At 42.6% G+C, this 27,873-nt stretch overlaps 1 protein-coding gene and 1 pseudogene across 4 annotated transcripts in view; one reads left to right on the top strand and one right to left on the bottom strand.

The window, feature by feature from the left end:
• Nucleotides 1–27,873, bottom strand: part of ARRB1 (arrestin beta 1) — a 94,477-nt gene that overhangs the window by 25,964 nt on the left and 40,640 nt on the right. For 2 of the 4 annotated variants that reach the window (XM_058185528.1, XM_058185527.1), the window contains exons 2-5: nucleotides 12,842–12,872; nucleotides 4,344–4,404; nucleotides 2,954–2,998; nucleotides 851–1,047 (exon numbers count right to left, since the gene is read on the bottom strand). In XM_058185528.1, coding sequence (XP_058041511.1) covers nucleotides 851–1,047; nucleotides 2,954–2,998; nucleotides 4,344–4,404; nucleotides 12,842–12,872 — 334 coding nt within the window. Of the gene's footprint in view, nucleotides 1–850; nucleotides 1,048–2,953; nucleotides 2,999–4,343; nucleotides 4,405–10,960; nucleotides 10,992–12,841; nucleotides 12,873–27,873 lie in introns of all 4 variants that reach the window. The other 2 variants (XM_058185526.1, XM_058185531.1) reach the window with 1 other exon arrangement.
• LOC131200297 (5S ribosomal RNA) lies at nucleotides 8,574–8,690 on the top strand (annotated as a pseudogene).

Below are 27,873 nucleotides of genomic sequence, written 5' to 3'. Positions count from 1 at the left end.
CATCCGTTCATTGGACTAGATGACCTCCAGGATCCCTTCCAACTCTGTTACTGTTACTATTCTTGACTTTGTGGGAAGAGCCAGCTCTTTGAGGTAGTCCAGGCAAGACGCTCCAACAATGAGTACTAACACCTTATTTATTGTATAGTTATTATAAGGCTTTATTTATTTATTGCAAGGTTATTGTTAAGACATTACTTATTTATTGTATGGCTACATTAAAACAACCTACAAGTACAGAATTAACAGAGTTGGAAGGGACCTTGGAGGCCTTCTAGTCCCACTGCCTACCCAAACAGAAGACCCTATACATTTCAGTCCAATTGCTGTCTAATCTCTTCTTAAAAACCTCCAGTGTTGAAGCACCCACAACTTCTGGTGGCAGGCTGTTCCACTGGTTAATTGTTCTAATTGTCAGGAACTTTCTCTTCAATTCCAGGTTGCTTCTCTCCTTGACTAGCTTCCATCCGTTGCTTCTAGTCCTGCCTTCAGGTCCTTTAGAGCAGGGGTCTCCAACCTTGGTCCCTTTAAAACTTGTGGACTTCAACTCCCAGAGTTCCTCAGCCAGCTTTGCTGGCTGAGGGACTCTGGGAGTTGAAGTCCACAAGTCTTAAAGGGACCAAGGTTGGAGACCCCTGCTTTAGAGTAGACAGTCACTTATCTGAAATAGTGTAGGTTCTCCTGTTTGAGCAGGGGGCTGGACTAGAAGACCTCCAAGGTCCCTTCTCAGCTCATTCTATTCTACATTCAGATTCTCTGCTTCACCTTATCCAAGGCAGCCTTGCTACCGAGACTACAGAGACAGGAACAGGAGGCCGAAAAGGAAAGCAAAGGGAAGCGGGGATTGTACCTCAAAAGTAAAGGGGTACGCCTGCTCCCCCAGCTTCTTCACCAGCCGTTCCTGCAGCCTCGTCAGGGGCTTCTTCTCTTCGGCCACTGGAGGGAAAGCCTGGACATTGGAGACGAAGAGGTCTTTGCGGAAGGTGAGGCCCAGGACGTCCAGATCCTCCCGGCCGTAGCGGAAAGCGCAGGTCAACGTCACGAAAACTGCAAGGAGAAACAAGAGAGACGCCCGAAATCAACAGAACGGGCAAAGACTGCGGTCCAAGGTCGGGAAAGAGACTTTGCAGAATTCGATTCCAATACCCAAGGGAGTAAACACCCAAGTTTAAGGGGGTGGGGGAAAAGGCACACAGTGTTGTGGTCCGCCAGCAGCCTGCGGAACTGGCAATGGAATCAGACAGCGATGAGGCTGAGGAAGAACATGGGCCAGTCCTGGAGGCTGGGGAAGGCCCCGAAGAGGGCTCTGTGTCGGAGGCAGAGGTAGGGCCAGGGCCATCGGGGAGTGATGTGCAGACTCCGGAGCCTCTAGAGGCTGAGAGTAGTGAGGCAGAGGAACAGGAGGAGCCTGTTCCTAATTCACGGATGAGAAGAGCTGCCAGAAGGCAAGAGCAGCTCAAGCAAAGAGGACGACTCAGGAGTAAGGCTAAGAGATGATTGGCTCCTCCCATAAGGCTTAAAAGACCAGCAACGGCGTTTGGGCTCTTTGTCGGGAAAACAACATTGATAGCCTTGCTCCTTGTCTTGGTGCATTTATTTCTTGTCGGCGTCTTCTGCTTCTGGACTTTTGCCAAGAAAAGCCTTTGTCAGTTTGCCTAATTAAGACCAAGGTTGGTGATGAGTCTGAAGAATTGTGTTAGGAAGAATTTGTTTTGATTTAGTTTGGACGACGCTGAGAATGAGTTTAATTCTCAGATGTTCTAATAAGGTCTGTTTGTTTTTGAACTGATTGCATCTACTACTACCTACTTGGGCCTGGGTCACAACACACAGCAGGACTGAAAGGAGAGCATCTGGCAGGATCTAAGAAAAGGGCCTTCTGGGTGGTGGCTCCCTCCCTTTGCAAACGCCATTCCCCTTGAAAAGACATGCTTTTTGTCAGCGGGGACCTCTTTTGGAGTCGAGGGCCACACAGGATGGACTTTATAATACTTGCAATACGGTTTTTGTAGTTATGTTGCATCGACTAACTAACGTGGGCTTACTTGCATTTTAAATTGGCTTTTCCAAATGTATTGCTAAGAATTTGCCCGAAGCCTTAACTTTCAAATAAAGCCTCTCTTTGACAAACCGGGATTGGCAGGAGAACATTCAGACATTGTAGATCAGGGGTGCTCGACCTGTGGTTTGCGATGTTGTCGCAGACTTGGAAGCAATGTTATGATTTAAATCTCGAGTTACGTCTCAGAGGTCCGTGGCCAAAAAAAAGCATTTAAAGGGGGGTTATGGTGAAGAAAAGATGGCGAACCCATGGCTGCAGATAACAATTCTGTTTTCAGCGGAGAACTTAGAATAATTTTATTGTCACTTCGAATGTACACTAATCGGCGTACGTTAAAACGAAATTTCATTGCATTTCAACTCTCAAAGGGTCAAAGCTCTTCTCAAACCTCCCTGAACCAAATAGGATTTCATGGCCAACCTTGGGAAGCGCTGAGCATGTATCTAACCAGAGCCATTCGGACGTTTTTCCTTCGTAAATGTTTCTTTTATTTATATTCAGAATACACCTAGGTGAAAACCGTGGGAACCTTTAGAGTCGGTTTAATGTCAGGGTTCCAAGTAATACACCCATAACAGGGGTGAAATGCTCCCGATTCGGACCGGGTCGCCCGATCCAGTAGCAATGGCGGCGGGTGATTCAGAAAACCAATAGCAAAAATCCCACCCCACCCCCTGTCCAGCTGAGCTGCACGAACATCAGAGAGTTTTTTTTTTACTTTTAAAAGCATTTTTTCTTCGGCCGAAAAAATGCTTTTAAAAGTAAAAAAAAAAGCCTCTGATGATCGCGCGGCTCAGCTGGGATCGTCAGAGGAGTCTTTTAAAAGCATTTTTTCTACAACCCCTTCGGCTGTGCTAGCTAAATTTAAGAGTAAATAAACAATTATTCTACCTTTCCGCTCTTTTAAGTATTCCGGATCCACCAAGACGACACCATCTGCAGGAAGAACAGGGTCACACAGATGAGAGCAAAGTGGAAAATACAGGTAGTCCTTGACCTACAACAGTCCGTTTAGTGACCGTTCGAAGTTTCAACGGCATTGCAAAAAAGCGACTTACGACCGTTTTTCACACTTGTGACCATTGGGGCATCCCCATAGTCACGTGATTATGAAATTTAGACGCTTGGCAATTGATTCGTGCTTATGACGCCTGCAGTGTCCTGACGTCCCATGATCCACTTTTGTGACCTTCTGACTAAGCCAGGAGTCTGCAAATTTGGCTCTTTTAAGACTTGTGGACTAACTCCCAGAGTCCATCAGCCAGCAAAGCTGGCTGAGGAACTCTGGGAGTTGAAGTCCACAAGTCTTAAAGGGACCAAGGTTGGAGACCTCTGCCCTAGAGCAAAACTGGCTGAGGAATTCTGGGAGTTGAAGTCCACAAGTCTTAAAGGGACCAGGGTTGGAGACCCCTGCCCTAGAGCAAAGCTGGCTGAGGAACTCTGGGAGTTGAAGTCCACAAGTCTTAAAGGGACCAAGGTTGGAGACCTCTGCCCTAGAGCAAAACTGGCTGAGGAACTCTGGGAGTTGAAGTCCACAAGTCTTAAAGGGACCAGGGTTGGAGACCCCTGCCCTAGAGCAAAACTGGCTGAGGAACTCTGGGAGTTGAAGTCCACAAGTCTTAAAGGGACCAGGGTTGGAGACCCCTGCCCTAGAGCAAAGCTGGCTGAGGAACTCTGGGAGTTGAAGCCCACAAGTCTTAAAGGAGCCAAGTTTGCAGACCCCTGCCCTAGAGCAAAGCTGGCTGAGGAACTCTGGGAGTTGAAGTCCACAAGTCTTAAAGGGACCAAGTTTGCAGACCCCTGCCCTAGAGCAAAGCTGGCTGAGGAACTCTGGGAGTTGAAGTCCACAAGTCTTAAAGGGACCAAGGTTGGAGACCCCTGCCCTAGAGCAAAGCTGGCTGAGGAACTCTGGGAGTTGAAGTCCACAAGTCTTAAAGGGACCAAGGTTGGAGACCCCTGCCCTAGAGCAAAGCTGGCTGAGGAACTCTGGGAGTTGAAGTCCACAAGTCTTAAAGGGACCAAGGTTGGAGACCCCTGGATTAGATTACCCTTAACAACACCTCTGATTTAGATCCTTATGGATCTTCCCTCCCATGCGTGAAACATCAACCACTCTGGATCATCTTCAAAGGAGGGCACCCCTTTCTCTGGACATCCCCCTCTGCCCCAATTCTGCTTAGCTTTGGGTCCAAGTGGACTAGCATCCTTCCTCTCCATCCGAAAATTCTGATCTCGGTTACTTGACGGAGTTCCGACAACCCCACTTGGATCCCGCACTTACCAACTGGGTCGACGAGATCTATGTGGTCGACGAAATCTCTCTTGCCCAGGTAAACGGTGAGCTGCCAGGGGACAAAAAGACCCAGAGGGCATCAACAGCCAGAGCAAAATTAAAGAGGCCCAGAGAGAAATTACCCTGGCAAGACAGGAGGGAGGCTTTGTCTGTTCCTCAGGAGCAAAGGAACAGAATCATTAAAGAAAGGTTTAGCATGAGTTTCTCTTACTCTCTCTTTCTCTCTGTCTGTCTATTTAAGAAAAGATTGGAGAATCATATGTCTGAAAAAGTATAGGGTTTCCTGCTTGAGCAGGGAGTTAGACTAGAAGACCTTCAAGGTCCCTTCCAACTCTGTTATTCTGGTATCTATAGAATAGAATAGAATAGAATAGAATTTTATTGGCCAAGTGTGATTGGACACACAAGGAATTTGTCTTGGTGCAAATGCTCTCAGTGTACATAAAAGAAAAGATACGTTCATCAAGGTACAACATTTACAACACAATTGATGGTCAATATATCAATATAAATCATAAGGATTGCCAGCAACAAGTTATAGTCATACAGTCATAAGTGGAAAGAGATGGGTGATGGGAACTATGAAACGATTAATAGTAGTGCAGATTCAGTAAATAGTCTGACAGTGTTGAGGGAATTATTTGTTTAGCAGAGTGATGGCCTTCGGGAAAAAACTGTTCTTGTGTCTAGTTGTTCTGGTGTGCAGTGCTCTATAACTATCATCTCTCTCATCTGTATATCTATCATCTACTTACCAATCAATCAATCAATCTATTTATCTCTCTTTCATCTATCAATCTATCCATCCATTATCTTTCTCTCATCTCTCTCTCTCTCTCTCTCTCTCTCTCTCTCTCTCTCTCTCTATCTATCTATCTATCTATCTATCTTCTTTCTCTCATCCATCCATCCATCCATCCATCCATCCATCCATCCATCCATCCATCCATCCATCCATCCATCCATCCATCTATCTATCTATCTATCTATCTATCTATCTATCTATCTATCTATCTATCTATCTATCTATCTATCATCCTTTCTCTCATCTATCTACGTATCCACCCATCCATCCATTATCTTTCTCTTATCTCTCTCTCTCTCTTTCATCTACCTACCTACCTACCTACCTACCTACCTACCTATCTATCTATCTATTTATCTCTTTCTTTCTTTCTTTCTTTCTTTCTTTCTTTCTCTTATCTATCTATCTATCTATCTATCTATCTATCTATCTATCTATCTATCTATCTATCTAATCATCTTTCTCTCTATATATTATCTGTCTGTCTATCATCTCCCTCCCTCCCTCCTATTAAATTTCTACGCTGCTCATCTCACTGATACAGCCAGACCTTAAACCTTCCTAGTGCAGCTGGCCGCTGGAATTTAATTTAGCTTCTAATTCACTTTATGTCCACAGTGGCCATTCCTGTCAATGTTGGTGGGAGCGTTCTTGGTATTTCCTGGATCCGGCTGCTGTTTATGGTCTCCTGTCTGCCTGTGTTGGGCAAGGGTCAGGCTGAGTTGGAGCCCACCATCCAACCCTGAGCTACACTCACATCCCCAGCTCTCTTCTCTGATCAGCTGACAAAATCAGAGAGAGAGAGAGAGAGAGAGAGAGAAAGAAGAGAGCGAGAGAGAGAAGAGAGCAAGAAGAGAGAGAGAAAGAAGAGAGAGAAAGAAGAAAGAGAAAGAAGAGAGAAGAGAGAGAGAAAAAAGAAGAGGGAAAAAGAAGAGAGAGAAGAGAGAGAAAGAAGAGAGAGAGAAAAGAGAGAGAGAGGAAGAAGAAAGCGAGAAAGAAGAGAGAGAAAGAGAGAGAGGAGAGAGAAAAATAAGAGAGAAAGAGAGAGAAAGAAGAAAGAGAGAAAGAAGAGAGAAGAGAGGAAGAAGAGAGAGAGAGAGAAGAGAGAGAAAGAAGAGACAGAGAGAAGAGAGAGAGAAGAGGGAGAAAGAGAAAAGAGAGAGAAAGAGAAGAGAGAGAGAAGAGAGAGAGAAGAGAGAAAGAGAAGGGGAGAGAAGAGAGAGGAGAGAGAAAAGAGACAGAGAGAGAGAAGAAGAAGAGAGAAGAGAGAGAGAGAGAAGAGATAAGAGAGAGAAGAGAGAGAGAGAAGAGAGAGAGAAGAGAGAAAGAAGAGAGAAGAGAGAGAGAGAAGAGAGAGAAAGAAGAGAGAGAAGAAGAGAAGAGAGAAAGAAGAGAGAGAAGAGAGAGAGAGAGAAGAGGGAGAGAAAAGAGAGGGAGAAAAGAGAGAGAAAGAAGAGAGAAAGAAGAAAGAGAGAAAAGAGAGAGAGAGAAAGAAGAGAGAGAGAGAAAGAAGAGAGAACAGAGGAAGAAGAGAGAAGAGAGAGAGAAAGAAGAATGAGAGAGAGAGAGAGAGAGAGGGAAAGAGTCTTCAAAAGATTTTCAAAGGAGCTGAACTGCTGAGAGAAAATAGACCCAGAGGGTTTCGGATGAAAAAAAACCTGCTTTTTTCAAACTCAATCGGCCTTTTTATGTCAGCTGCAAACCAGGAAACGGAACACAAGTCTGTTTGTGAACGGCTATTATTTCTAATATCACTGAATATCTTTTATTCTGTTTCCGATAAAAATGTCTCCTGAAGTGGCTCACCCCTCCCAAAACAAATAAAATAAAACCCCACATAATAAAAGCAGTGAATTAAAAACAATATAAAACCAGACTGTAATAAAGAAAAAGAGGGGAGAAAAACAAAGAAAACAACAACAACCAGAAATAAAAAATCAACCAGCCACTGTCCGCATCTTTTTACGGTCTTTTAATCTTGCTTCTAATGTAGCTTTTTTTTCCACTCCTATTTTTATATATATATATATTTTTAAACAGTTTTTAAGGCTTGCAAACTGATTCGGGATCTTCTATACAAGAAGGAACAGGGCAGGGATAAATTCTATTTAGAATATATTTTTTGGGGGGGAATTTCTTTGGGGTGTGCAAAATGGGGAAATCCAAAACCCCATTTCACAAATGTCTCGCTTAACAACGTACATTTGGGCCTCAAGTGTGGTCGTGAGTCGAGGACCTTTCTTGCCGGGGTTGGGTTGCTTCGAAACGCTTCTCCCCGACTTCTGGGCTGAATCGTGATTTGTGAGCTAAGCTGTCCACGCATCTGCTTTCCATCTCGGCACTGTTTTTATCTGTCCTTCCTTCCTTCCTTCCTTCCTTCCTTCCTTCCTTCCTTCCTTCCTTCCTTCCTTCCTTCCTTCCTTCCTTCCTTCCTTCCTTCCTTCCTTCCTTCCTTCCCGTCTGCAGCTTTCTCACTGCCTTTCACCCAGAGGGAGATGTTTGGTTCCCATGGAAAACCGTCGAATTGAAACGAAAAGCAAGGTCCACCTGCCGGGCCGTGTTTATAGCAGGCCCTCCTTCTGGCCTTGACCGTGGTCAAAGATGACTCATGAAACCTCCATTCAGGAGGCCAGCTGGGGCTTATGGACGTCGGTTGAGGAACCAGAGGCTCACTTAGCAACGCTTAGCCATGGCTGGCTGGCCCTTAAGATCTTCCCCATCAAGGAGAACTGGCGGAAGAAGCATTTTTCTGGCTGTCTGAACAGAATAACAGAGCTGGAAGGGACCTTGGAGGTCTTCTAGTCCAACCCCCTGCTGGAGCAGGAGATCCTATATCACTCAGACAAATGGCTGTCCAGTCTCTTTTTAAAAACCATCCAGTATTGGAGCACCTACATAGTCTATATACATAGATAGCATGTATGTAGATACATACATAGATACATAGATACATATCTATATCTATCTATGTATCTATGTATCTATGTATCTATGTATCTATCTATCTATCTATCTATCTATCTATCTATCTCTCTCTCTATCTATCTATCTATCTATCTATCTATCTATCTATCTATCTATCTATCTATCTATCTAGAGCTGAAGACATATTTATTTATTCGCGCAGGACTGGCATAGGATTTTAGATATTTTATTTGGTTTTAAATTTCATTTAGGGTTTTACTGTTTTAAATATATTTTAATTCGGGCCAAATTTAATAAGTTTTTTAATTATTGTTTTATCTTGTATTTATTATTGCTGTTTTGTTTTATCTGGCTGTGAACCGCCCTGAGTCCTTCGGGAGAAGGGCGGTATAAAAATCTAATTAAATAAATAAATAAAATAAATATATGTATCTATGTATAGATACATAGATACATAGATAGTATGTATGTAGATACATACATATATAGTCTACGGCCATACTACCCTGAAAGCACCCGATCTCGTCTGATCTCGGAAGCTAAGCAGGGTCAGGTCTGGTTAGTACTTGGATGGGAGTCCTACAGTGAGTGGCAAGCTGTTCCACTAGTTAACTGTTCTCACCCGTTAGGAAGTTTTTCCTTAATTCCACGTTGCTTCTCTCCTGGATTACCGTATTTTTCGGACTGTAAGACTCACCGGTGTATAAGACGCACCAAGATTTCGAAGATATAAGCAAGAATAAAAAGTTTTTTGCCCTCCCCGGCCCCCAGGACCTCTCTGCAGGCCTCCCAAACCCTCTGCACACCCTGTTTTTGCAAAAAAGGGGGCCCATTTTATGAAAAATTGGATGAGCGGGATGGGGTTTCGGGAGACCAAAAAGGGCTGTATTCGGTGTATAAGATGCACCAACATTTCGACTCTCTTTTAGGGAGGGGGAAAGTGTGTCTTATACTCTGAAAAATACTTATATAATAATAATAACAACAACAACAACAACAACAACAGAGTTGGAAGGGACCTTGGAGGTCTTCTAGTCCAACCCCCTGCCCAGGCAGGAAACCCTACACCATTTCAGACAAAAGGCTATCCAACATTTTCTTAAAAAATACTATAGTTTCCATCCGTTGCTTCTTGTCCTGCTTTCAAGGCAGTGGTGAAAATTCAGATATTTTTTTTTATTACCGGTTCTGTGGGTGTGGCTTGGTGGGCATGGTGAGGCTGGGTGGGTGTGGCAGGGGAAGGATATTGCAAAATCTCCATTCCCACCCCACTCTGGGGCCAGCCAGGGGTGGTATTTGCCGGTTCTCCGAACTGCTCAAAATTTCCTCTACTGGTTCTCCAGAACCTGTCAGAACCTGCTGGATTTCACCCCTGCTTCAGGTACTTTGGAGAATAGCTTGACTCCCTCTTCTTTGTGGCAGCCCCTGAGATATTCGAGCACTGCTATCATGTCTCCCCTAGTCCTTCTTTTCATTAAACTAGGCATACCCAATTCCAGCAGCCGTTCTTTGTATGTTTGATCCTCCAATCCCCCTAATCATCTTTGTTGCTCTTCTCTGCACTCTTTCTAGAGTCTCAACATCTTTTTTACATCATGGCGACCAAAACTGAATGCAATATTCCAAGTGTGGCCTTACCAAGGCATTATAAAGTGGCACTAAACTTCACGTGATCTTGATTCTATCCCTCTGTTGATGCAGCCTAGGATTGCATTGGCTTTTTTGGCAGCTGCTGCACACGGCTGGCTCCTATTGAAGTGCTTGTCCACGAGGACTCCAAGATCCCTTATTATTATTGAGCCATTCTTAGCCAAGGATGCCCTGGATTTCAGATCAATTTACGGCAGAGGAGAAGAAGGAAGGAAGGAAGGAAGGAAGGAAGGAAGGAAGGAAGGAAGGAAGGAAGGAAGGAAGGAAGGGAAACAGAATAAAGAAAGAAAAGGAAGTGGGAGGGAGGGAGGAAGGAAGGAAGGAAGGAAGGGAAACAGAATAAAGAAAGAAAAGGAAGGGCAAGGGAGGGAAGAAGGAAGGAAAGAAGGAAGGAAGGAAGGAAAAGAAACAGAATAAAGAAAGAAAAGGGAAGGGAGGAAGGAAGGAAGGAAGGAAAAGAATAAAAAGAGGGAGGGAGGGAGCAATAGAGATAGAGAAGGAAGGAAGGAAGGAAGGAAGGAAAAGAAACAGAATAAAGAAAGAAAAGGAAGGGAGAGGGAGGGAAGAAGGAAGGAAGGAAGGAAAAGAAACAGAATAAAGAAAGAAAAGGGGAGGGAGGAAGGAAGGAAGGAAGGAAAAGAATAAAAAGAGGGAGGGAGGGAGCGATAGAGAGATAGAGATAGAGACGGAAGGAAGGAAGGAAGGAACTCTTTGGTGGGGGGCAGGTTGTGCAGCTTGCATTTGGGTTCAAAAGTTCTGATTTTTGGCTGATTTCCTAGTATTCCTCCCAGGTGGTCTTCTGGGCCTGATCCCACCAGTTTTGGAAATGTTTTCAGCCAGTGGAGCAACACTTGAACGCAGCTTCAGCAAAGGAGCACCATAACACAGCGCAGCACACAATTTGCAGAATAGGGAATAGAGTAGGTGTGTGGAACATGGGCCGAGTGCAGATGGCTGGGGAATTCTAGGAATGAAAGCCCACCCATGCTAGCTGGGGGACGGTGGGAAAGGAATTCCATCCGTGCTGGCTGGGGAATTCTGAACTGAAGTCCACGAGTCTTAAAAGTTGCCACGTTTGGAGAGCCCTGCTCTAAAGTGTTGCAGCTGGATTAGAGTTTCTTCCCCCCCCACTTTTGTTAAGTTCCTCCCCACCCTTGGATTGTCTGACCTGCCAGTTTCCATCACCCCAAAACCCCGAAAAATGAAGCGAGGGGATGTCTCTTACCTTGGCATTGGGACTGGCTTTCTTGAACACTCTGCAAAATAAAAAGGTGAAAAACATGCTGAGTGGAAGAGAAGAGTGGTGGGTTTTAAATCTTTTTACTACCGGTTCTGTGGGCGTGGCTTGGTGGGCGTGGCAGGGGAAGGTTACTGCAAAATCCCCATTCCCACTCCACTCCAGGGGAAGGATACTGCAAAATCCCCATTTCCTCCCCGATCAGCTGGAACTTGGGAGGCAGAGAAAAAATGCAGATGGGGCTCATCAGAATTTTTACTACCGGTTGTCCGAACTACTCAAAATTTCCGCTACCAGTTCTCCGAACTGCTCAAAATTTCCTCTACTGGTTCTCCAGAACCTGTCAGAACCTGCTGGATTTCACCCCTGCTTCAGGTACTTTGGAGAATAGCTTGACTCCCTCTTCTTTGTGGCAGCCCCTGAGATATTCGAGCACTGCTATCATGTCTCCCCTAGTCCTTCTTTTCATTAAACTAGACCTACCCAATTCCAGCAGCCGTTCTTTGTATGTTTGATCCTCCAATCCCCCTAATCATCTTTGTTGCTCTTCTCTGCACTCTTTCTAGAGTCTCAGCATCTTTTTTACATCATGGCGACCAAAACTGAATGCAATATTCCAAGTGTGGCTTTACCAAGGCATTGTAAAGTGGCACTAAACTTCACGTGATCTTGATTCTATCCCTCTGTTTATGCAGCCCAGAACTGTGTTGGCTTTTTTAACAGCTGCTGCACACGGCTGGCTCATATTGAAGTGCTTGTCCACGAGGACTCCAAGATCCCTTATTATTATTGAGCCATTCTTAGCCAAGGATGCCCTGGATTTCAGATCAATTTACGGCAGAGGAGAAGAAGGAAGGAAGGAAGGAAGGAAGGAAGGAAGGAAGGAAGGAAGGAAGGAAGGAAGGAAGGAAGGGAAACAGAATAAAGAAAGAAAAGGAAGTGGGAGGGAGGGAGGAAGGAAGGAAGGAAGGAAGGGAAACAGAATAAAGAAAGAAAAGGAAGGGCAAGGGAGGGAAGAAGGAAGGAAAGAAGGAAGGAAGGAAGGAAAAGAAACAGAATAAAGAAAGAAAAGGAAGGGAGGAAGGAAGGAAGGAAGGAAAGAATAAAAGAGGAGGGAGGGAGCAATAGAGATAGAGAAGGAAGGAAGAAGGAAGGAAGGAAGGAAGGAAAGAAACAGAATAAAGAAAGAAAAGGGAGGGAGGGAGGGAGGAAGAAGGAAGGAAGGAAGGAAAAGAAACAGAATAAAGAAAGAAAAGGGGAGGGAGGAAGGAAGGAAGGAAAAGAATAAAAAGAGGGAGGGAGGGAGCGATAGAGAGATAGAGATAGAGACGGAAGGAAGGAAGGAAGGAACTCTTTGGTGGGGGGCAGGTTGTGCAGCTTGCATTTGGGTTCAAAAGTTCTGATCTTTGGCTGATGTCCTAGTATTCCTCCCAGGTGGTCTTCTGGGCCTGATCCCACCAGTTTTGGAAATGTCTTCAGCCAATGGAGCAACACTTGAACGCAGCTTCAGCAAAGGAGCCCCATAACACAGCGCAGCACACAATTTGCAGAATAGGGAATAGAGTAGGTGTGTGGAACATGGGCCGAGTGCAGATGGCTGGGGAATTCTAGGAATTAAAGCCCACCCATGCTAGCTGGGGGACGGTGGGAAAGGAATTCCATCCGTGCTGGCTGGGGAATTCTGAACTGAAGTCCACGAGTCTTAAAAGTTGCCACGTTTGGAGAGCCCTGCTCTAAAGTGTTGCAGCTGGATTAGAGTTTCTTCCCCCCCCAACTTTTGTTAAGTTCCTCCCCGTCCTTGGGTTGTCTGACCTGCCAGTTTCCATCACCCCAAAACCCCGAAAAATGAAGTGAGGGGGGGTCTCTTACCTTGGCATTGGGACTGGCTTTCTTGAACACTCTGCAAAATAAAAAGGTGAAAAAAATGTGAGTGGAAGAGAAGAATGGTGGGTTTTAAATCTTTTTACTACCGGTTCTGTGGGTGTGGCTTGGTAGGCATGGCATGGCTTGGTGGGCGTGGCTTGGTGGGCGTGGCAGGGGAAGGATACTGCAAAATCCCCATTCCCACTCCACTCCAGGGGAAGGATACTGCAAAATCCTCATTTCCTCCCCGATCAGCTGGAACTTGGGAGGCAGAGAAAAAATGCAGATGGGGCCCATCAGAATTTTTACTACCGGTTCTCCGAACTACTCAAAATTTCTGCTACCGGTTCTCCGAACGATTTATTTATTTATTTATTTATTTTTGTCACACAGTATATATAAGCATAAGCATGAAACAACTATACAACACATAAGCATATATATGAGTATAGAATAGAATAGAATAGAATTTTATTGGCCAAGCGTGATTGGACACACAAGGAATTTGTTTTGGTCCATATGCTCTCAGTGTACATAAAAGAAAAAAATACATCAAAGGTACCACATTTACAACACAAATGATAGTCATAGGTTGCAATTTAACCCTTAATGATAGCAACAAAAAGTTACAGTCATACAGTCATAAGTGGAAAGAGATTGGTGATGAAAACAATGAGAAAATTAATAGTAGATTTAGTAAATAGTTTGACAGTGATGAAGGAATTATTTGTTTAGCAGAGTGATGGCCTTCGGGAAAAAACTGTTCTTGTATCTAGTTGTTCTGGTGTGCAGTGCTCTGTAGCGTCATTTTGAAGGTAGGAGTTGAAATATTTTATGTATGAGTATGTAATAACTATATTAATTGGATATAATGAAGGAAAACAATAGGACAGGGACAGTAGGCACGTTTGTGCTCTTATGCACGCCCCTTACAGAGCTCTTAGGAATGGGGGGAGGTCAATGGTAGATAGTTTTTGGTTGAAGCTTTGGGGATTTTGGGAAGAGACCACAGAGTCAGGTAGTGCATTCCAGGCATTAACAACTCTGTTACTGAAGTCGTATTTTCTGCAATCAAGATTGGAGCGGTTCACATTAAGCTTAAATCTATTGTGTGCTAGTGTATTGTTGCAACTGAAGCTGAAAATTGAAAATTGAAAATTTCCGCTACCGGTTCCCCAGAACTGGTCAGAACCTGCTGAAACCCACCTCTGCATCTCACCTTGAATCCAAAAGCTGTTACCTGCCACGTCAGGATGCCCCCCCCTGCGAGAAATCCTATGCATCCACGTCTTTCATTAATTTATTATACAGTTGTCTATACTGCCTAAAATCATACCTAAAAGGGCTCCAAGAGGCTTACAATGTTAAAAATCCACCACATGGGTAGTCTTCAACTTCCGACCACAACTGAGCCCAAAATTTATGTTGTTAAGTGAGACATTTGCTAGTAACTCAGCTGCTAAGTGAGTTCTGGCTTCCCCATTGACTTTGTTCGTCAGAAGGCTGCAAAAGGAGATCGTGTGACCCCGGGACTATGTGACCGTCATAAACCTGAATTCGCTGGCAAGCATCTGAATTTTGATTATATAACCGTGGGGAATGCAATGGCCATAAGTGTGAAAAACGGTCATAAGTTCAGTGATGTTGTAACTTTGGACCATCACTAAATGAACTGTTGTAAGTCAAGAACCTTCCGCCGCGAGCTTAAGACGTTTTTATTGATTCGCGCAGGACTGGCATAGAATTTTTAGAAGTTTTTATTATTCGGTTTTAAATTTTAAAGTGGGTTTTATTGTTCTAAATGCATTTTAAATTTGGGGCCATATTTAATAAGTTTTTTAATTATTGTTTTTATTCTGTATTTATTCATTGTGGTTTTATTTGGCTGTGAACCGCCCTGAGTCCTTCGGGAGAAGGGCGGTATAAAAATTTAATTAATAAATAAAATAAATAAATAAATACCTGTAACAGATTAACAGAGTTGGAAGGGACCTTGGAGGTCTTCTAGTCCAGGGGTCTCCAACCTTGGCAACTTTAAGCCTAGAGGACTTCAACTCCCAGAATTCCCCAGCCAGCAAAGCTCCCAAATACTGGGAGCTGAAGTCCTCCAGGCTTACAGTTGCGAAAGTTGGAGACCTCTGTTCTAATCCAACCCCCTCCTCAAGCAGAAGACCCTATACCATTCCAGACAAATGATTGTCCAATCTCTTCTTCAAAACCTCCAGTGATGGAGCACTCACAACTTCTGGTGGCAAGCTGTTCCACGGGTTAATTGTTCTCACTGTCAGGAAATTTCTCCACAGCATTCTTGGGCAGAAACGCTGGCCCATGTTGCATTGCCCCGTTTGGCCTGGATTCGGCGTTTTCCTACTTCCAAGCCTCTGCCAGAGGTTGCGAGGAAACAAAATTGACTCCGAGCAAAATGGAACAAAAGAAAAGAATGCTACAAAGTGCAGGTCCATTAAATAAAAGAATAATAAAGAATGAATTATTAAAGGTTAATTCCTACAACGGATGTATACAGGAAGTTGTAATGTGTCTTGGGAGGGTGGGGGGAATCTTAATTTGTCTGATCTAACGAAGAGAAACACTAGGGGTGACACAAGAATAGAATAGAATAGAATAGAATTTTATTGGCCAAGTGTGATTGGACACACAAGGAATTTGTCTTGGTGCATATGCTCTCAGTGTACATAAAAGAAAAGATACGTTCATCAAGGTACAACATTTACAACACAATTGATGATCAATATATCAATATAAATCATAAGGATTGCCAGCAACAAAGTTACAGTCATACAGTCATAAGTGGAAAGAGATTGGTGATGGGAACCATGAGAAGATTAATAGTAGTGCAGATTCAGTAAATAGTCTGACAGTGTTGAGGGAATTATTTGTTTAGCAGAGTGATGGCCTTCGGGAAAAAACTGTTCTTGTGTCTAGTTGTTCTGGTGTGCAGTGCTCTATAGCGTCGTTTTGAGGGTAGGAGTTGAAACAGTTTATGTCCAGGATGCGAGGGATCTGCAAATATTTTCACGGCCCTCTTCTTGATTCATGCAGTATACAGGTCCTCAATGGAAGGCAGGTTGGTAGCAATTATTTTTTCTGCAGTTCTAATTATCCTCTGAAGTCTGTGTTTTTCTTGTTGGGTTGCAGAACCGAACCAGACAGTTATAGAGGTGCAAATGACAGACTCAATAATTCCTCTGTAGAACAGAGGAATAGCAGTATGCCAATATTTGAGGGGCTGCGCCAAAGAAGACGGGGTCCCTACAGGGTTGGGCTAGAAGACCTCCGAGGTCCCTTCCAACTCTGGTATTCCATTGTTTTGTTATTTTGTTGATTTCTGGTGATGACTGGGAAGTGAAGATCCCACTGAGAAGTTGTGATCCTGGGGCTTCCCGGATGGGTCCTCCCAGGTGAACAAAACTCCAGCCCTGTGTGTTTTTTTTTAAAATTTCTTTTGTCACAACAGTATACACAAACAATTGTCATAGATAAAATAACATGTCTTGAAGAAAATATATAAGTAAAAAAATATGCATCAACTATATTAATTTGATATAATGAAGGGAACAATAGGACAGGAACGGTAGGCACTTTTGTGCTCTTATGCACGCCCCTTATAGTCCTCTTAGGAATGGGGTGAGGTCAATAGTAGATGGTTTTTGGTTGAAGATTTTGGGATTTTGAGTAGAGACTATGGAGTCAGGTAATGAGTTCTAAGCATTAACAACACTGTTACAGAAGTCATATTTTCTCAATCAAATTTGAAGCGGTTGACATTTAGCTTGAATCTATTTTTTGCTCTTGTGATATTGCGACTGAAGCTGAAGTAGTCTTTTACAGGAAGGATATTGCAATAGATGATTCTGTGTGTTAAACACAGGTCATGTCGGAGTCGACGGAGTTGTAAATTTTCTAATCCCAGGATTTCAAGTCTGTTGGTATAAGGTATTTTGTTTTTTGTATTTTGTATTTTGTGTTCACACAACTTGTTTTGCCCTCAACCCAGGTGAACAAAATGGACGTGGCTCCCACTCTGACGAGGTTCCGAAAGTGCTTAAAATGCGCCACGGGGGGGGGGAGTTTGGGATTCCTTCTTTATAGGAAACACTATAGAAGCTTTCAATTTTTTCCTCTCTTTTTTCCTTTCTGTTCTCTTTCTTTTCTCTTGCTTTACCTCTGCCACACCACTGTCAAATTATTGTCCTGTCCTGTATTCTCTTCTCTTCTCTTCTCTTCTCTTCTCTTCTCTTCTCTTCTCTTCTAATTTCCCTTCCCTTCTCTCTTCTATTTTCTGTTCTTTCTTCCCTTCCATCTTCTATTTTCTCTTCTCTTCTCTTCTCTCTTCTATTTTTTGTTCTTTCTTCCCTTACATCTTCTATTTTCTCGTCTCTTCTCTTCTCTTCTTCCTTCCTTCCTCTCTCTATTTTCTCTTCTCTTCTCTTCTCTCTTCTATTTTCTGTTCTTTCTTCCCTTCCATCTTCTATTTTCTCTTCTCTTCTCTTCCCTCTTATATTTTCTCTTCTTTTCCCTTCACTCTCTTTTCTCTTCTCTTCTCATTTCCCTTCCCTTCCCTCTTCTATTTTCTCTTCTCATTTCCTTCCTTCTATTTTCTCTTCTCTTCTCTTCCTTCTATTTTCTCTTCTCTTCTCTTCCTTCCCTCTTATATTTTCTCTTCTTTTCCCTTCTCTCTCTTTTCTCTTCTCTTCCCTTCCCTTCTATTTTCTCTTCTCTTCTCTTCTCTTCTCTTCTCTTCTCTTCTCTTCTCTTCTCTTCTCTTCTCTTATTTTCCTTCCCTTCCCTTCTCTCTTCTATTTTCTCTTCCTTCCCTTCCCAATTCTAATTCTAATAATTCTAATTCTTCTGATTCCGATTCTAATTCTGGATTCTAATTCATTCTAATTCTAATAATTCTAATTCTAAAATTCCGTTCTATTCCTTTCTCTGTAACAGTTGCTAAACGAGGAGCTCCGGTATTTCACACCCATCTGATTATCCTATCTCTACGTCACTTCTAATAAACGGAGAGCTATTTATAAGTTCCTGGAAAAGAGACCGACTTGCTGTAAGGCATCTCTCTGCTCATTAACATTCCTGCAGTTCTTTTCCCAGGGAAAAGGAAGAAAAAGTGGATTTCTTCAGAAACGGCAGCAGATTCTCTCCCACGGATCTTTCCAAGCTCTCGTAAACAGCACTGGGGCAGCACCAGGGCATTCATTTAAGCAGTCCTCAAGTTACGACCATAATGGAACCTGGCCATCACGGGTCATGACTTGTGACGGTCGTAAATCAGGTCACCCCCGCACGACCAACCTAATATTACTATCTTTTTTCCCGCTCCAGCGGTCATTAAGTGAATGCCACAGTCGTTAAGCAAGCCAGTGAGTCGCTACAGGAACGTTTTTGGCAAAAATCAGAAATTAATGATGATTTTCCACAAAATGTGGTCGCAGGACATAAAAGTCCGTAAACCCTAAATTGATCTTGAACTTAATAACAGCAGCAAGACTGGACAATATTAGAAGAAAAAAAGAATTACCTACAATAGAAGAATGGATATTGAAAGTTACTAACTTGGCTGAGATGGCAAAAATCTCAGCCTTTTCGAAAGACAATACGCAGGAAAGATATTTAATTGAATGGAAAAAATGGATTGATTATTTACAAAACAGATATCAGATTAAGAGATATCAGATTGCCTTTGAATAATTAGGATGTATGATCTTAGAATGTTATGGGGGAGGTTAGGAAATGAAAAGACTCGGATGAGGTTAATAGAGTGGGAAGGGAAAATTTTAGTCTATGATTGGCTTATGTGTAATAATACCTTGTGATTGACCCGGGAAGCCGGGGGTGGTGGTGGGGGTGGTGGTGAAGGGAGGGGGGAAGGGGGTTTTTGAGGGGGGGAGAGGGGGAAAGGGGGAAAAATGTTTGTTTGTTTTTTAAAACTTTTTCAATTAAAAAAAAAAAAGAAATTAATGACGATTTTCCACAAAATGTGGTTGCAGGACATAAAAGTCCGTAAACCCAATCTAGTTGCCATGTGTTTGAAGTGACCATTTTCCACGCAGCAGCCCCAGGGTCACGTGTCTAAGGAGGAACGACTGTCGTCTGTTTGAATCAGGTCATAAGTGCAGGTAGTCCTCGACTTACAATGGTTCACTTAGCGACCATTCAACGTTAAAACGTCGCTGAAATAAAGTGACTTACGGCCGTTTTTCACACTTACGACCGTTGAAGCATCCCCATGGTCAAGTGATTTATATTCGGACCCTTGGCAACCGACTCACATTTATGACGGTCGCAGCCTCTCTGGGGTCACGTGATCCCTTTTTGCGGCCTTCTGACGAGCAAAGCCAATTTGGGAAGCCAGATTCACTTAACGACCGTATTACTCACTTAGCAACCGCAGTGATTCACTTAAGAAACACGGCAAGAAAATGGGGCCAAACTCACTTAACAAATTTTTCCCTTAGGAACATAAATGCTGGCCTCAGTTGTGGTCGTAAGTTGAGGACTCACCCGTACATCTAGGCCGGACTGTCATACTAACTTGAAATGGTTGCTAAGCAATTGGTCGTAAGTCAAGGACTAACTGCGGACTTTTGAGGAAGGGCCGAAGAGTTTGTGGCAAAGTGGGTGACACTGAATCACACATGCATGGCTGGATTCCTGTTTTTCCCTAGAGACCTTTGGAAGGGCTGTGGGAACTGGGTTGCATTACTTCAAGTGTCCACTAGGTGGCAGCAAACAGAGGCAGAAAATGCTGCTTCCTGCTGCCCTCTTTTGGTGAACTGCTGTGGTGCAGCTCAGATTTTTTGTGCCACTTTTGATGAGATGGGTGACTATTGGTGTTTTCTAATTTGCATTTAGAATAGAATAGAATAGAATAGAATTTTATTGGCCAAGTGTGATTGGACACACAAGGAATTTATCTTGGTGCATCTGCTCTCAGTGTACATAAAAGAAAAGATACGTTCATCAAGGTACAACATTTACAACACAATTGATGGTCAATATATCAATATAAATCATAAGGATTGCCAGCAACAAAGTTACAGTCATACAGTCATAAGTGGAAAGAGATTGGTGATGGGAACTATGAAACGATTAATAGTAGTGCAGATTCAGTAATTCAGGGGCAGTGGTCGACCGCGAGGGGCCTCACTTGTGGGGTCCCTCAGGGGTCGATTCTCTCGCCTCTTCTGTTCAACATCTACATGAAGCCGCTGGGTGAGATCATCAGTGGTTTCGGGGTGAGATATCAGCAGTACGCTGATGATACCCAGCTGTACTTTTCCACCCCGGGCCACCCCAATGAAGTTGTTGAAGTGCTGTCCCGGTGTTTGGAAGCCATACGGGTCTGGATGGGGAGAAACAGGCTCAAGCTTAATCCCTCCAAGACGGAGTGGCTGTGGATGCCGGCACCCCGATACAGTCAGCTGCAGCCGCAGCTGACTGTTGAGCAGTGTGGCCCCAAAGGATAGGGTGCGCAACTTAGGTGTCCTCCTGGATGATCGGCTGTCGTTTGAAGATCATCTGGCCGTCTCAGGAGGGCCTTCCACCAGGTTCGCCTGGTTCGGCAGTTCGCCTTCCTTGATCGGGATGCCTTATGCACAGTCACTCATCGCTCGTTACCTCTCGCTTGGATTACTGTAATGCTCTCTACATGGGGCTCCCTTGAAGTGCACTCGGAGGCTCAGTTAGTCAGAATGCAGCTGCGCGGGTGATAGAGGAGCTACTCGTGGCTCCCATGTAACACCGCTCCTCGCAGACTGCACTGGCTACCTGTGGCCTTCCGAGTGCACTTTAAGGTGTTGATTCTGACCTTTAAAGCGCTCCATGGCTTAGGACCTGGGTACTTACGGGACCGCCTGCTGTTACCACATGCCTCCCACCGACCCGTGCGCTCCCATAGAGAGGGACTTCTCAGGGTGCCGTCCGCCAAACAATGTCGGCTGGCGGCCCCAGGGAAGGGCCTTCTCTGTGGGGCTCCCACTCTGGAGCAGGCTTCCCCAGGTCTCGTCAAATACCTGACCTTCGGACATTCCGTCGCGAACTAAAGACACATCTCTTTATTCGCGCGGGGCTGGCCTAAATTGGATTTTTAATAGGAAATTTTATTAATTTTTAAACGGGGTTTTTAGTTTATGGTAATTTTAATTTCAGGCTAATTTTTAAATAAGTTTTTTAAATGACATTTTAACTTGTAGATTTGTATTGCTGGTTTTATCTTGCCTGTACACCGCCCTGAGTCCTTCGGGAGAAGGGCGGTATAAAAATCAAATAAAATAAATAAATAAATAAATAAATAAATAGTCTGACAGTGTTGAGGGAATTATTTGTTTAGCAGAGTGATGGCCTTGGGGAAAAAACTCTTCTTGTGTCTAATTGTTCTGGTGTGCAGTGCTCTATAGCGTCGTTTTGAGGGTAGGAGTTGAAACAGTTTATGTCCAGGATGCGAGGGATCTGCAAATATTTTCACGGCCCTCTTCTTGATTCGTGCAGTATACAGGTCCTCCATGGAAGGCAGGTTGGTAGCAATTATTTTTTCTGCAGTTCTAATTATCCTCTGAAGTCTGTGTTTTTCTTGTTGGGTTGCAGAACCGAACCAGACAGTTATAGAGGTGCAAATGACAGACTCAATAATTCCTCTGTAGAACTGGATCAGCAGCTCCTTGGGCAGTTTGAGCTTACTGAGTTGGCGCAGAAAGAACATTCTTTGTTGTCCTTTTTTTAATGATGTTTTTGATGTTAGCTGTCCATTTGAGATCTTGCGATATGATAGAACCCAGAAATTTGAAGGTTTCTACTGTTGATACTGTGTTGTCAAGTATTGTGAGAGGTGGAAGTATGGAAGGGTTTCTCCTAAAATCTACCACCATTTCTACGGTTTTGAGTGTGTTCAGTTCCAGATTGTTTTGGTTGCACCACAAGGCTAGTCGTTCGACCTCTTGTCTGTATGCGGATTCGTCATTGTCTCGAATGAGACCAATCACTGTTAAACCTACCATACCCCCATTGCATCATTCTCCCTGGTCACGTGACCAAAATTCAGATGTTTGTCAACTGGCATGTACTTACGACGGTTGCAGGGCCCCAAGGTCATCACAAGAATCCCTTTTTGCGACCTTCTGACAAGCGAAGACAAAGGGGGAAATCAGATTCGCTTAACAACCGTGTGACTAACTTAAGAACTGCCGTGATTCACTTAGCAACGAAGGTTCATAAAATGTGGCAAAACTCAACTTAGCACAATTGCATTTTGCAATAGCACTCAGACTTACACGCTGCTGCCCCGTAGAAGCAGGTTCATTTAACAGCCGTGGCAAGACAGGCTAAAACTCACTTAACAACCGTCTCATTTAGCAACAGGAATTGGGGGGCTCAATTTATAAAAAGTGTTTAAAGGTTACTATGGAATCTGCTAAAAGTATTAGAAATGATACTATGAAGAAAAACTGAGTTTTTCTTGTTTTTCTTTTGTTTGACTATGGTTAATACTATATGAATTGCCATTGAATTGCAAATATATGATTGATTTTGATGTTTGATAAGACGTCAGAGGATAATTAGAACGGCAGAAAAAATAATTGCTACCAACTTGCCTTCCATTGAGGACCTGTATACTGCACGAATCAAGAAGAGGGCCGTGAAAATATTTGCAGATCCCTCGCATCCTGGACATAAACTGTTTCAACTCCTACCCTCAAAGCGCTATAGAGCACTGCACACCAGAACAACTAGACACAAGAACAGTTTTTTCCCGAAGGCCATCACTCTGCTAAACAAATAATTCCCTCAACACTGTCAAACTATTTACTGAATCTGCACTACTATTAATCTTCTCATCGTTCCCATCACCAATCTCTTTCCACTTATGACTGTATGACTGTAACTTTGTTGCTGGCAATCCTTATGATTTATATTGATATATTGATCATCTATTGTGTTGTAAATGTTGTAACTTGATGAACGTATCTTTTCTTTTATGTACACTGAGAGCATATGCACCAAGACAAATTCCTTGTGTGTCCAATCACACTTGGCCAATAAAATTCTATTCTATTCTATTCTATTCTAGAATATATAAAAGGTTACAAATATTAAATGGGAATAAAAGGGTTTAATATAATGGGAGTAGAAAGTGGGGGGGGGAAGAGAAAGAAGTTTGATAAAAGATTAAAATTCAGGGTGAAGGATAAGATTAGATATACTCTATAAATAAAAGAAGGAAAATAAAAACGAGAGAAAATATATTAATGAAAGCATTCAAGATGTGTTGGAAAAGAACTAAAAGCTGTATTAATATGAAACCTGGCCAATATTCTGTTCAGAAAAAAAATGCATTGTATGCTGTTATCTCTGTGTTAAAAAAAAATTAAAAACTTTATTAAGGAATTTGGGGGCTCAATTGTGGTCATAAGTCGAGGACTACCTGTTAACACAGTGGGAAGAGACCCTGGCGGTCTTCTAACCCAACCCTGTGTTCAAGCAGGAGACCCTATGCACCATTCCGGACAAACGGCTATTCAGATTTCTTCTTAAAAACCTCCAGTCTTTGCAAAACCTTGAAGAATCAAGGAAAAGAGGTCAAGACTGGGGGGGCTGCAGAAATTAAACCCCCCCATTCCTCAACCCTGCTGTCTATCCCGACCCATGTCAGCCCTCCTCCTCCTGTGTCCCACTCTGCTTTGCACCAAAAAATGAAACAGCCCCTTCCTCTCCCAATGGAGAAAGAGCGCGAGAGCAGCAGATGCCACTTTGCGCACCGAGGTTGGCGGGGGTCCCGTTGCCATGGCAACGGAAGGGAATGAAGATTGGCCGCCCGTGGGGGTACCGCCGGCTCACGGCACACGGCTTGCCTTTCTCTTATGGGCTGCCCGGCCCTCCCGCAGGGCAGAAAATGGGTCAGGGGGGCCCATCGACTTTCACGTAGCACGAGCTGCACCCGTGGTGCATCGGCCTGAGATTCTCTGCGGTTGCAATCCTACGAGATTTGGGGAGGGAGGGATGGAGAGAAGAGGTTGGGGGGGGGGGAAAGGGGAGCCTGCTTCTGCGGTGGGGCACAAAAAATCAGACGGGTGCCCTCCCCCCACTTCAAATGCCCAACTGACTTTGGAGCCAAGGAAGAAGGAAGAGGTGGCTGAAAGGTGACCCCCCCTTCCTCCTCCTCCCCCAGGACGATTTCACTGGTGCATAAAAATGGGAATAATGAATTTTTAAAAATTATTTATAGGCAGTCCTCGACTTACAGTCACAATTGAGCGTGAAATTTCCGTTGTTAAGCAAGGGGGTTGTTAAGTAAACGATTTTTCCCGAATCCCCAAATCCTGGGTAGAGAAGGCTGCCCAGTGTAACCTTTCCTGATTGTGTTGGTGCGTCTTTGTGTGTGTGTGTTTGTATAAACAACAGACAACGTCAACCCGATGCTGAAATTCTCCACAATTTGCAAGCTGGAAGGCTGCCAAGCACCAAGATAAAGCAATCTTCTGGTGTACAAATTTTATATATATATATATATTTTCTTGTAAAGTCTTGTTTTTCCTATTCTGCAGCAACGCAGATCGTCCAACAATATTTTTTTTTTAAAAAAAATAAGAATAAATAAAACACTAAATTACCTAAATACAAGTAATCCTCGACTTACGACCACAATTGAGTCCGCAATTTGTGTTGTTAAGCAAGGCAGCTGTTTTAAGTGAGTTTCCCCCCCCCTTTTTACAAACTTTCTTGCCACCGTTGTTGAGACTCATATTTATGACGGTCGCAGCGTCCCGGCGGGAGTCACGTGATCCCCTTTTGCAACCTTTTGACAAGCAAAGTCAACGGGGGAGGCCAAGATTCACTTAACGACTGTGTGGCTAACTGAACAACTGTTTGTGATTCACTCAACAGCTGTGGCAAGAAAGGTCGTAAAATGGAGCAAAGCTCACTTAACAACTGTCTCGCTTAGCAACAGAAATGTTGGGCTCATCTCCCAGCATCCAGAGGCAGAAACTGAAAGTTTTACTGCTTAGATTTTTGCCCTGCTAAACTGCTGGAAAAGTCAGATTTTATTTCTCTGTTGTGTTATGTACAATGAGAGCTTTTGCACGGGAGACAAATTCCTTGTGTGTCTAATCACTCTTCGCCAATAAAGAATTCTAATTTTAATTCATTCTAATTCTAATTCTAATTCTGACTCTAATTCTAATTCATTCTCATTTTAATTCTAATTCTAATTCATTCTAGTTCTAATTCTAATTCTAGTTCATTCTAATTCTAATTCATTTAATTCTAATTCTGATTCTGATTCTGATTCTAATTCATTCTAGTTCTAATTCTGATTCTAATTCATTCTGATTCTAATTCATTGTAGTTCTAGTTCTGATACTAATTCGTTCTAATTCTAATTCTGACTCTAATTCTAATTCATTCTCATTTTAATTCTAATTCTAATTCATTCTAGTTCTAATTCTAATTCTAGTTCATTCTAATTCTAATTCATTTAATTCTAATTCTGATTCTGATTCTAATTCATTCTAGTTCTAATTCTGATTCTAATTCATTCTAATTCTAATTCATTTAATTCTAATTCATTGTAGTTCTAGTTCTGATACTAATTCATTCTAATTCTAATTCTAATTCTCACCCTAATTCTAATTCATTCTCATTTTAATTCTAATTCTAATTCATTCTAGTTCTAATTCTAATTCTAGTTCATTCTAATTCTAATTCATTTAATTCTAATTCTGATTCTGATTCTAATTCTAATTCATTCTAATTCTAATTCATTTAATTCTAATTCATTGTAGTTCTAGTTCTGATACTAATTCATTCTAATTCTAATTCTGATTCTAATTCATTCTCATTTTAATTCTAATTCTAATTCATTCTAGTTCTAATTCTAATTCTAGTTCATTCTAATTCTAATTCATTTAATTCTAATTCTAATTCTGATTCTAATTCATTCTCATTTTAATTCTAATTCTAATTCATTCTAGTTCTAATTCTAATTCTAGTTCATTCTAATTCTAATTCATTTAATTCTGATTCTGATTCTAATTCTAATTCATTCTAGTTCTAATTCTGATTCTTTCTAATTCTAATTCATTTAATTCTAATCCATTGTAGTTCTAGTTCTGATACTAATTCATTCTAATTCTAATTCTAATTCTGACTCTAATTCTAATTCATTCTCATTTTAATTCTAATTCTAATTCATTCTAGTTCTAATTCTAATTCTAGTTCATTCTAATTCTAATTCATTTAATTCTAATTCTGATTCTGATTCTAATTCTAATTCATTGTAGTTCTAATTCTGATTCTAATTCTAATTCATTCTAATTCTAATTCATTCTAATTCATTTAATTCTGATTCTAATTCTAATCATTCTAATTTTGCTTCCAACGTTTTGCATAATTGTCCCTTGGATTCCAATGTGGTTTTTCCCCCGCCTCTATCTTTCTTAATGATTGATTTGCTTTAGTCTATTTTTATGACACCATGTACCTCCTAAAGATGCGTTGGCCATCCAGACAGTAAATAAACTTAATAAAGAAAGAAGATAATCCCGTTTGGGTTTCCACCTGCAAATGTTGGCAAAGAAACTCCGGAACAGATGGCGAACGGTTGGTGCTCTCGGCTACAAAATCTGGAGGCCGGGCGAGGCAAAATGACCATCAAAGCTTTTTATTTTTATTTATTTATTTATTTTTATTTACATTTATATCCCGCCCTTCTCCAAAGACTCAGGGCGGCTTACAGTGTATAAGGCAATAGTCTCATTCTATTTGTATATTTTTACAAAGTCAACTTATTGCCCCCCCCCCCAACAATCTGGGTCCTCATTTTACCTACCTTATAAAGGATGGAAGGCTGAGTCAAGCTTGGGCCTGGTGGGACTTGAACCTGCAGTAATTGCAGGCTGCTGTGTTCTAATAACAGGCTTCTTACATCCTGAGCTATCACGGCCCCTATCACGGACCATTTGGCCCTCCAAATCCATGCCAAGGAGGTTATTTTTCTACTCTTTAGCAAGGATTAACACCTACATTACTCTCTAAATTAATGAAATAAGAACAGTCTCTTTTTTTCCCTGTACGACAGGTGATAAAACCATTTCTCTACAACTTGCGACCACAAACGGAAGCCCAAAATCGATGTTGCTAAGCGAAACATTTGTTAGGTGAGTTTCGCCTCATTTTACAACCGTTCGTCCCACCGTTGTATAGTGAATCGTTGTAGTTCTTATGCTAGTCACACCGTCATTAAGTGAATCTGGCTCCCCCCCCCCGTTCACTTTGCCTGGCAGAAGGTTGCAAAAGGGGACATCGTCACACGACCCCGGGAGACGCTGCCACCGTCATAAATACAGGCAGAAAGTTTCAAGGGGGCCACTTAGAGTACAGCTAGTCCTCCACTTACGGCCGTTCAGTTAGTGGCCGTTCAAAGTTACGACGACACTGAAAAAAGTAACTTATCCCCTTTGTTCGCACGTCAAGGACTACCTACGATCAGAGACAAGGTAAATTTGAGCCTCTGGTGGCTCAACAGACTAATGCAGTCTGTTATTAACACAGCTGCTTGCAATTACTGCAGGTTCAAGTCCCACCAGGCCCAAGGTTGACTCAGCCTTCCATCCTTTATAAGGTAGGTAAAATGAGGACCAAGATTGTTGGGGGCAATAAGTTGACTTTGTATATAAATATACAAATGGATGAAGACTATTGCTTGACATAGTGTAAGCCGCCCTGAGTCTCCGGAGAAGGGCGGGATATAAATGCAAAATAAAAAAAAAAGAAATCAAAAGCTCAGCGAAGTGTTTGACCCCGAGGAAGAGGAGGAGGCTGAGGTTCGTGGCTGTTGTGTGGTGTCTTCATCACAAGCAACACAACAGTCCCCAAGCCCGAGAATAGAATAGAATAGAATAGAATTTTTATTGGCCAAGTGTGATTGGACACACAAGGAATTTGTCTTGGTGCATCTGCTCTCAGTGTACATAAAAGAAAATATACCTTCATCAAGGTACAACATTTACAACACAATT

This window comes from Ahaetulla prasina, chromosome 5 (genome assembly GCF_028640845.1).
Source record: "Ahaetulla prasina isolate Xishuangbanna chromosome 5, ASM2864084v1, whole genome shotgun sequence".
In the NCBI taxonomy this organism is placed as follows: Eukaryota; Metazoa; Chordata; class Lepidosauria; order Squamata; family Colubridae; genus Ahaetulla; species Ahaetulla prasina.
Note: the sequence above shows the minus strand (reverse complement) of the source record. Positions and strands in the feature narration are given on the sequence as shown.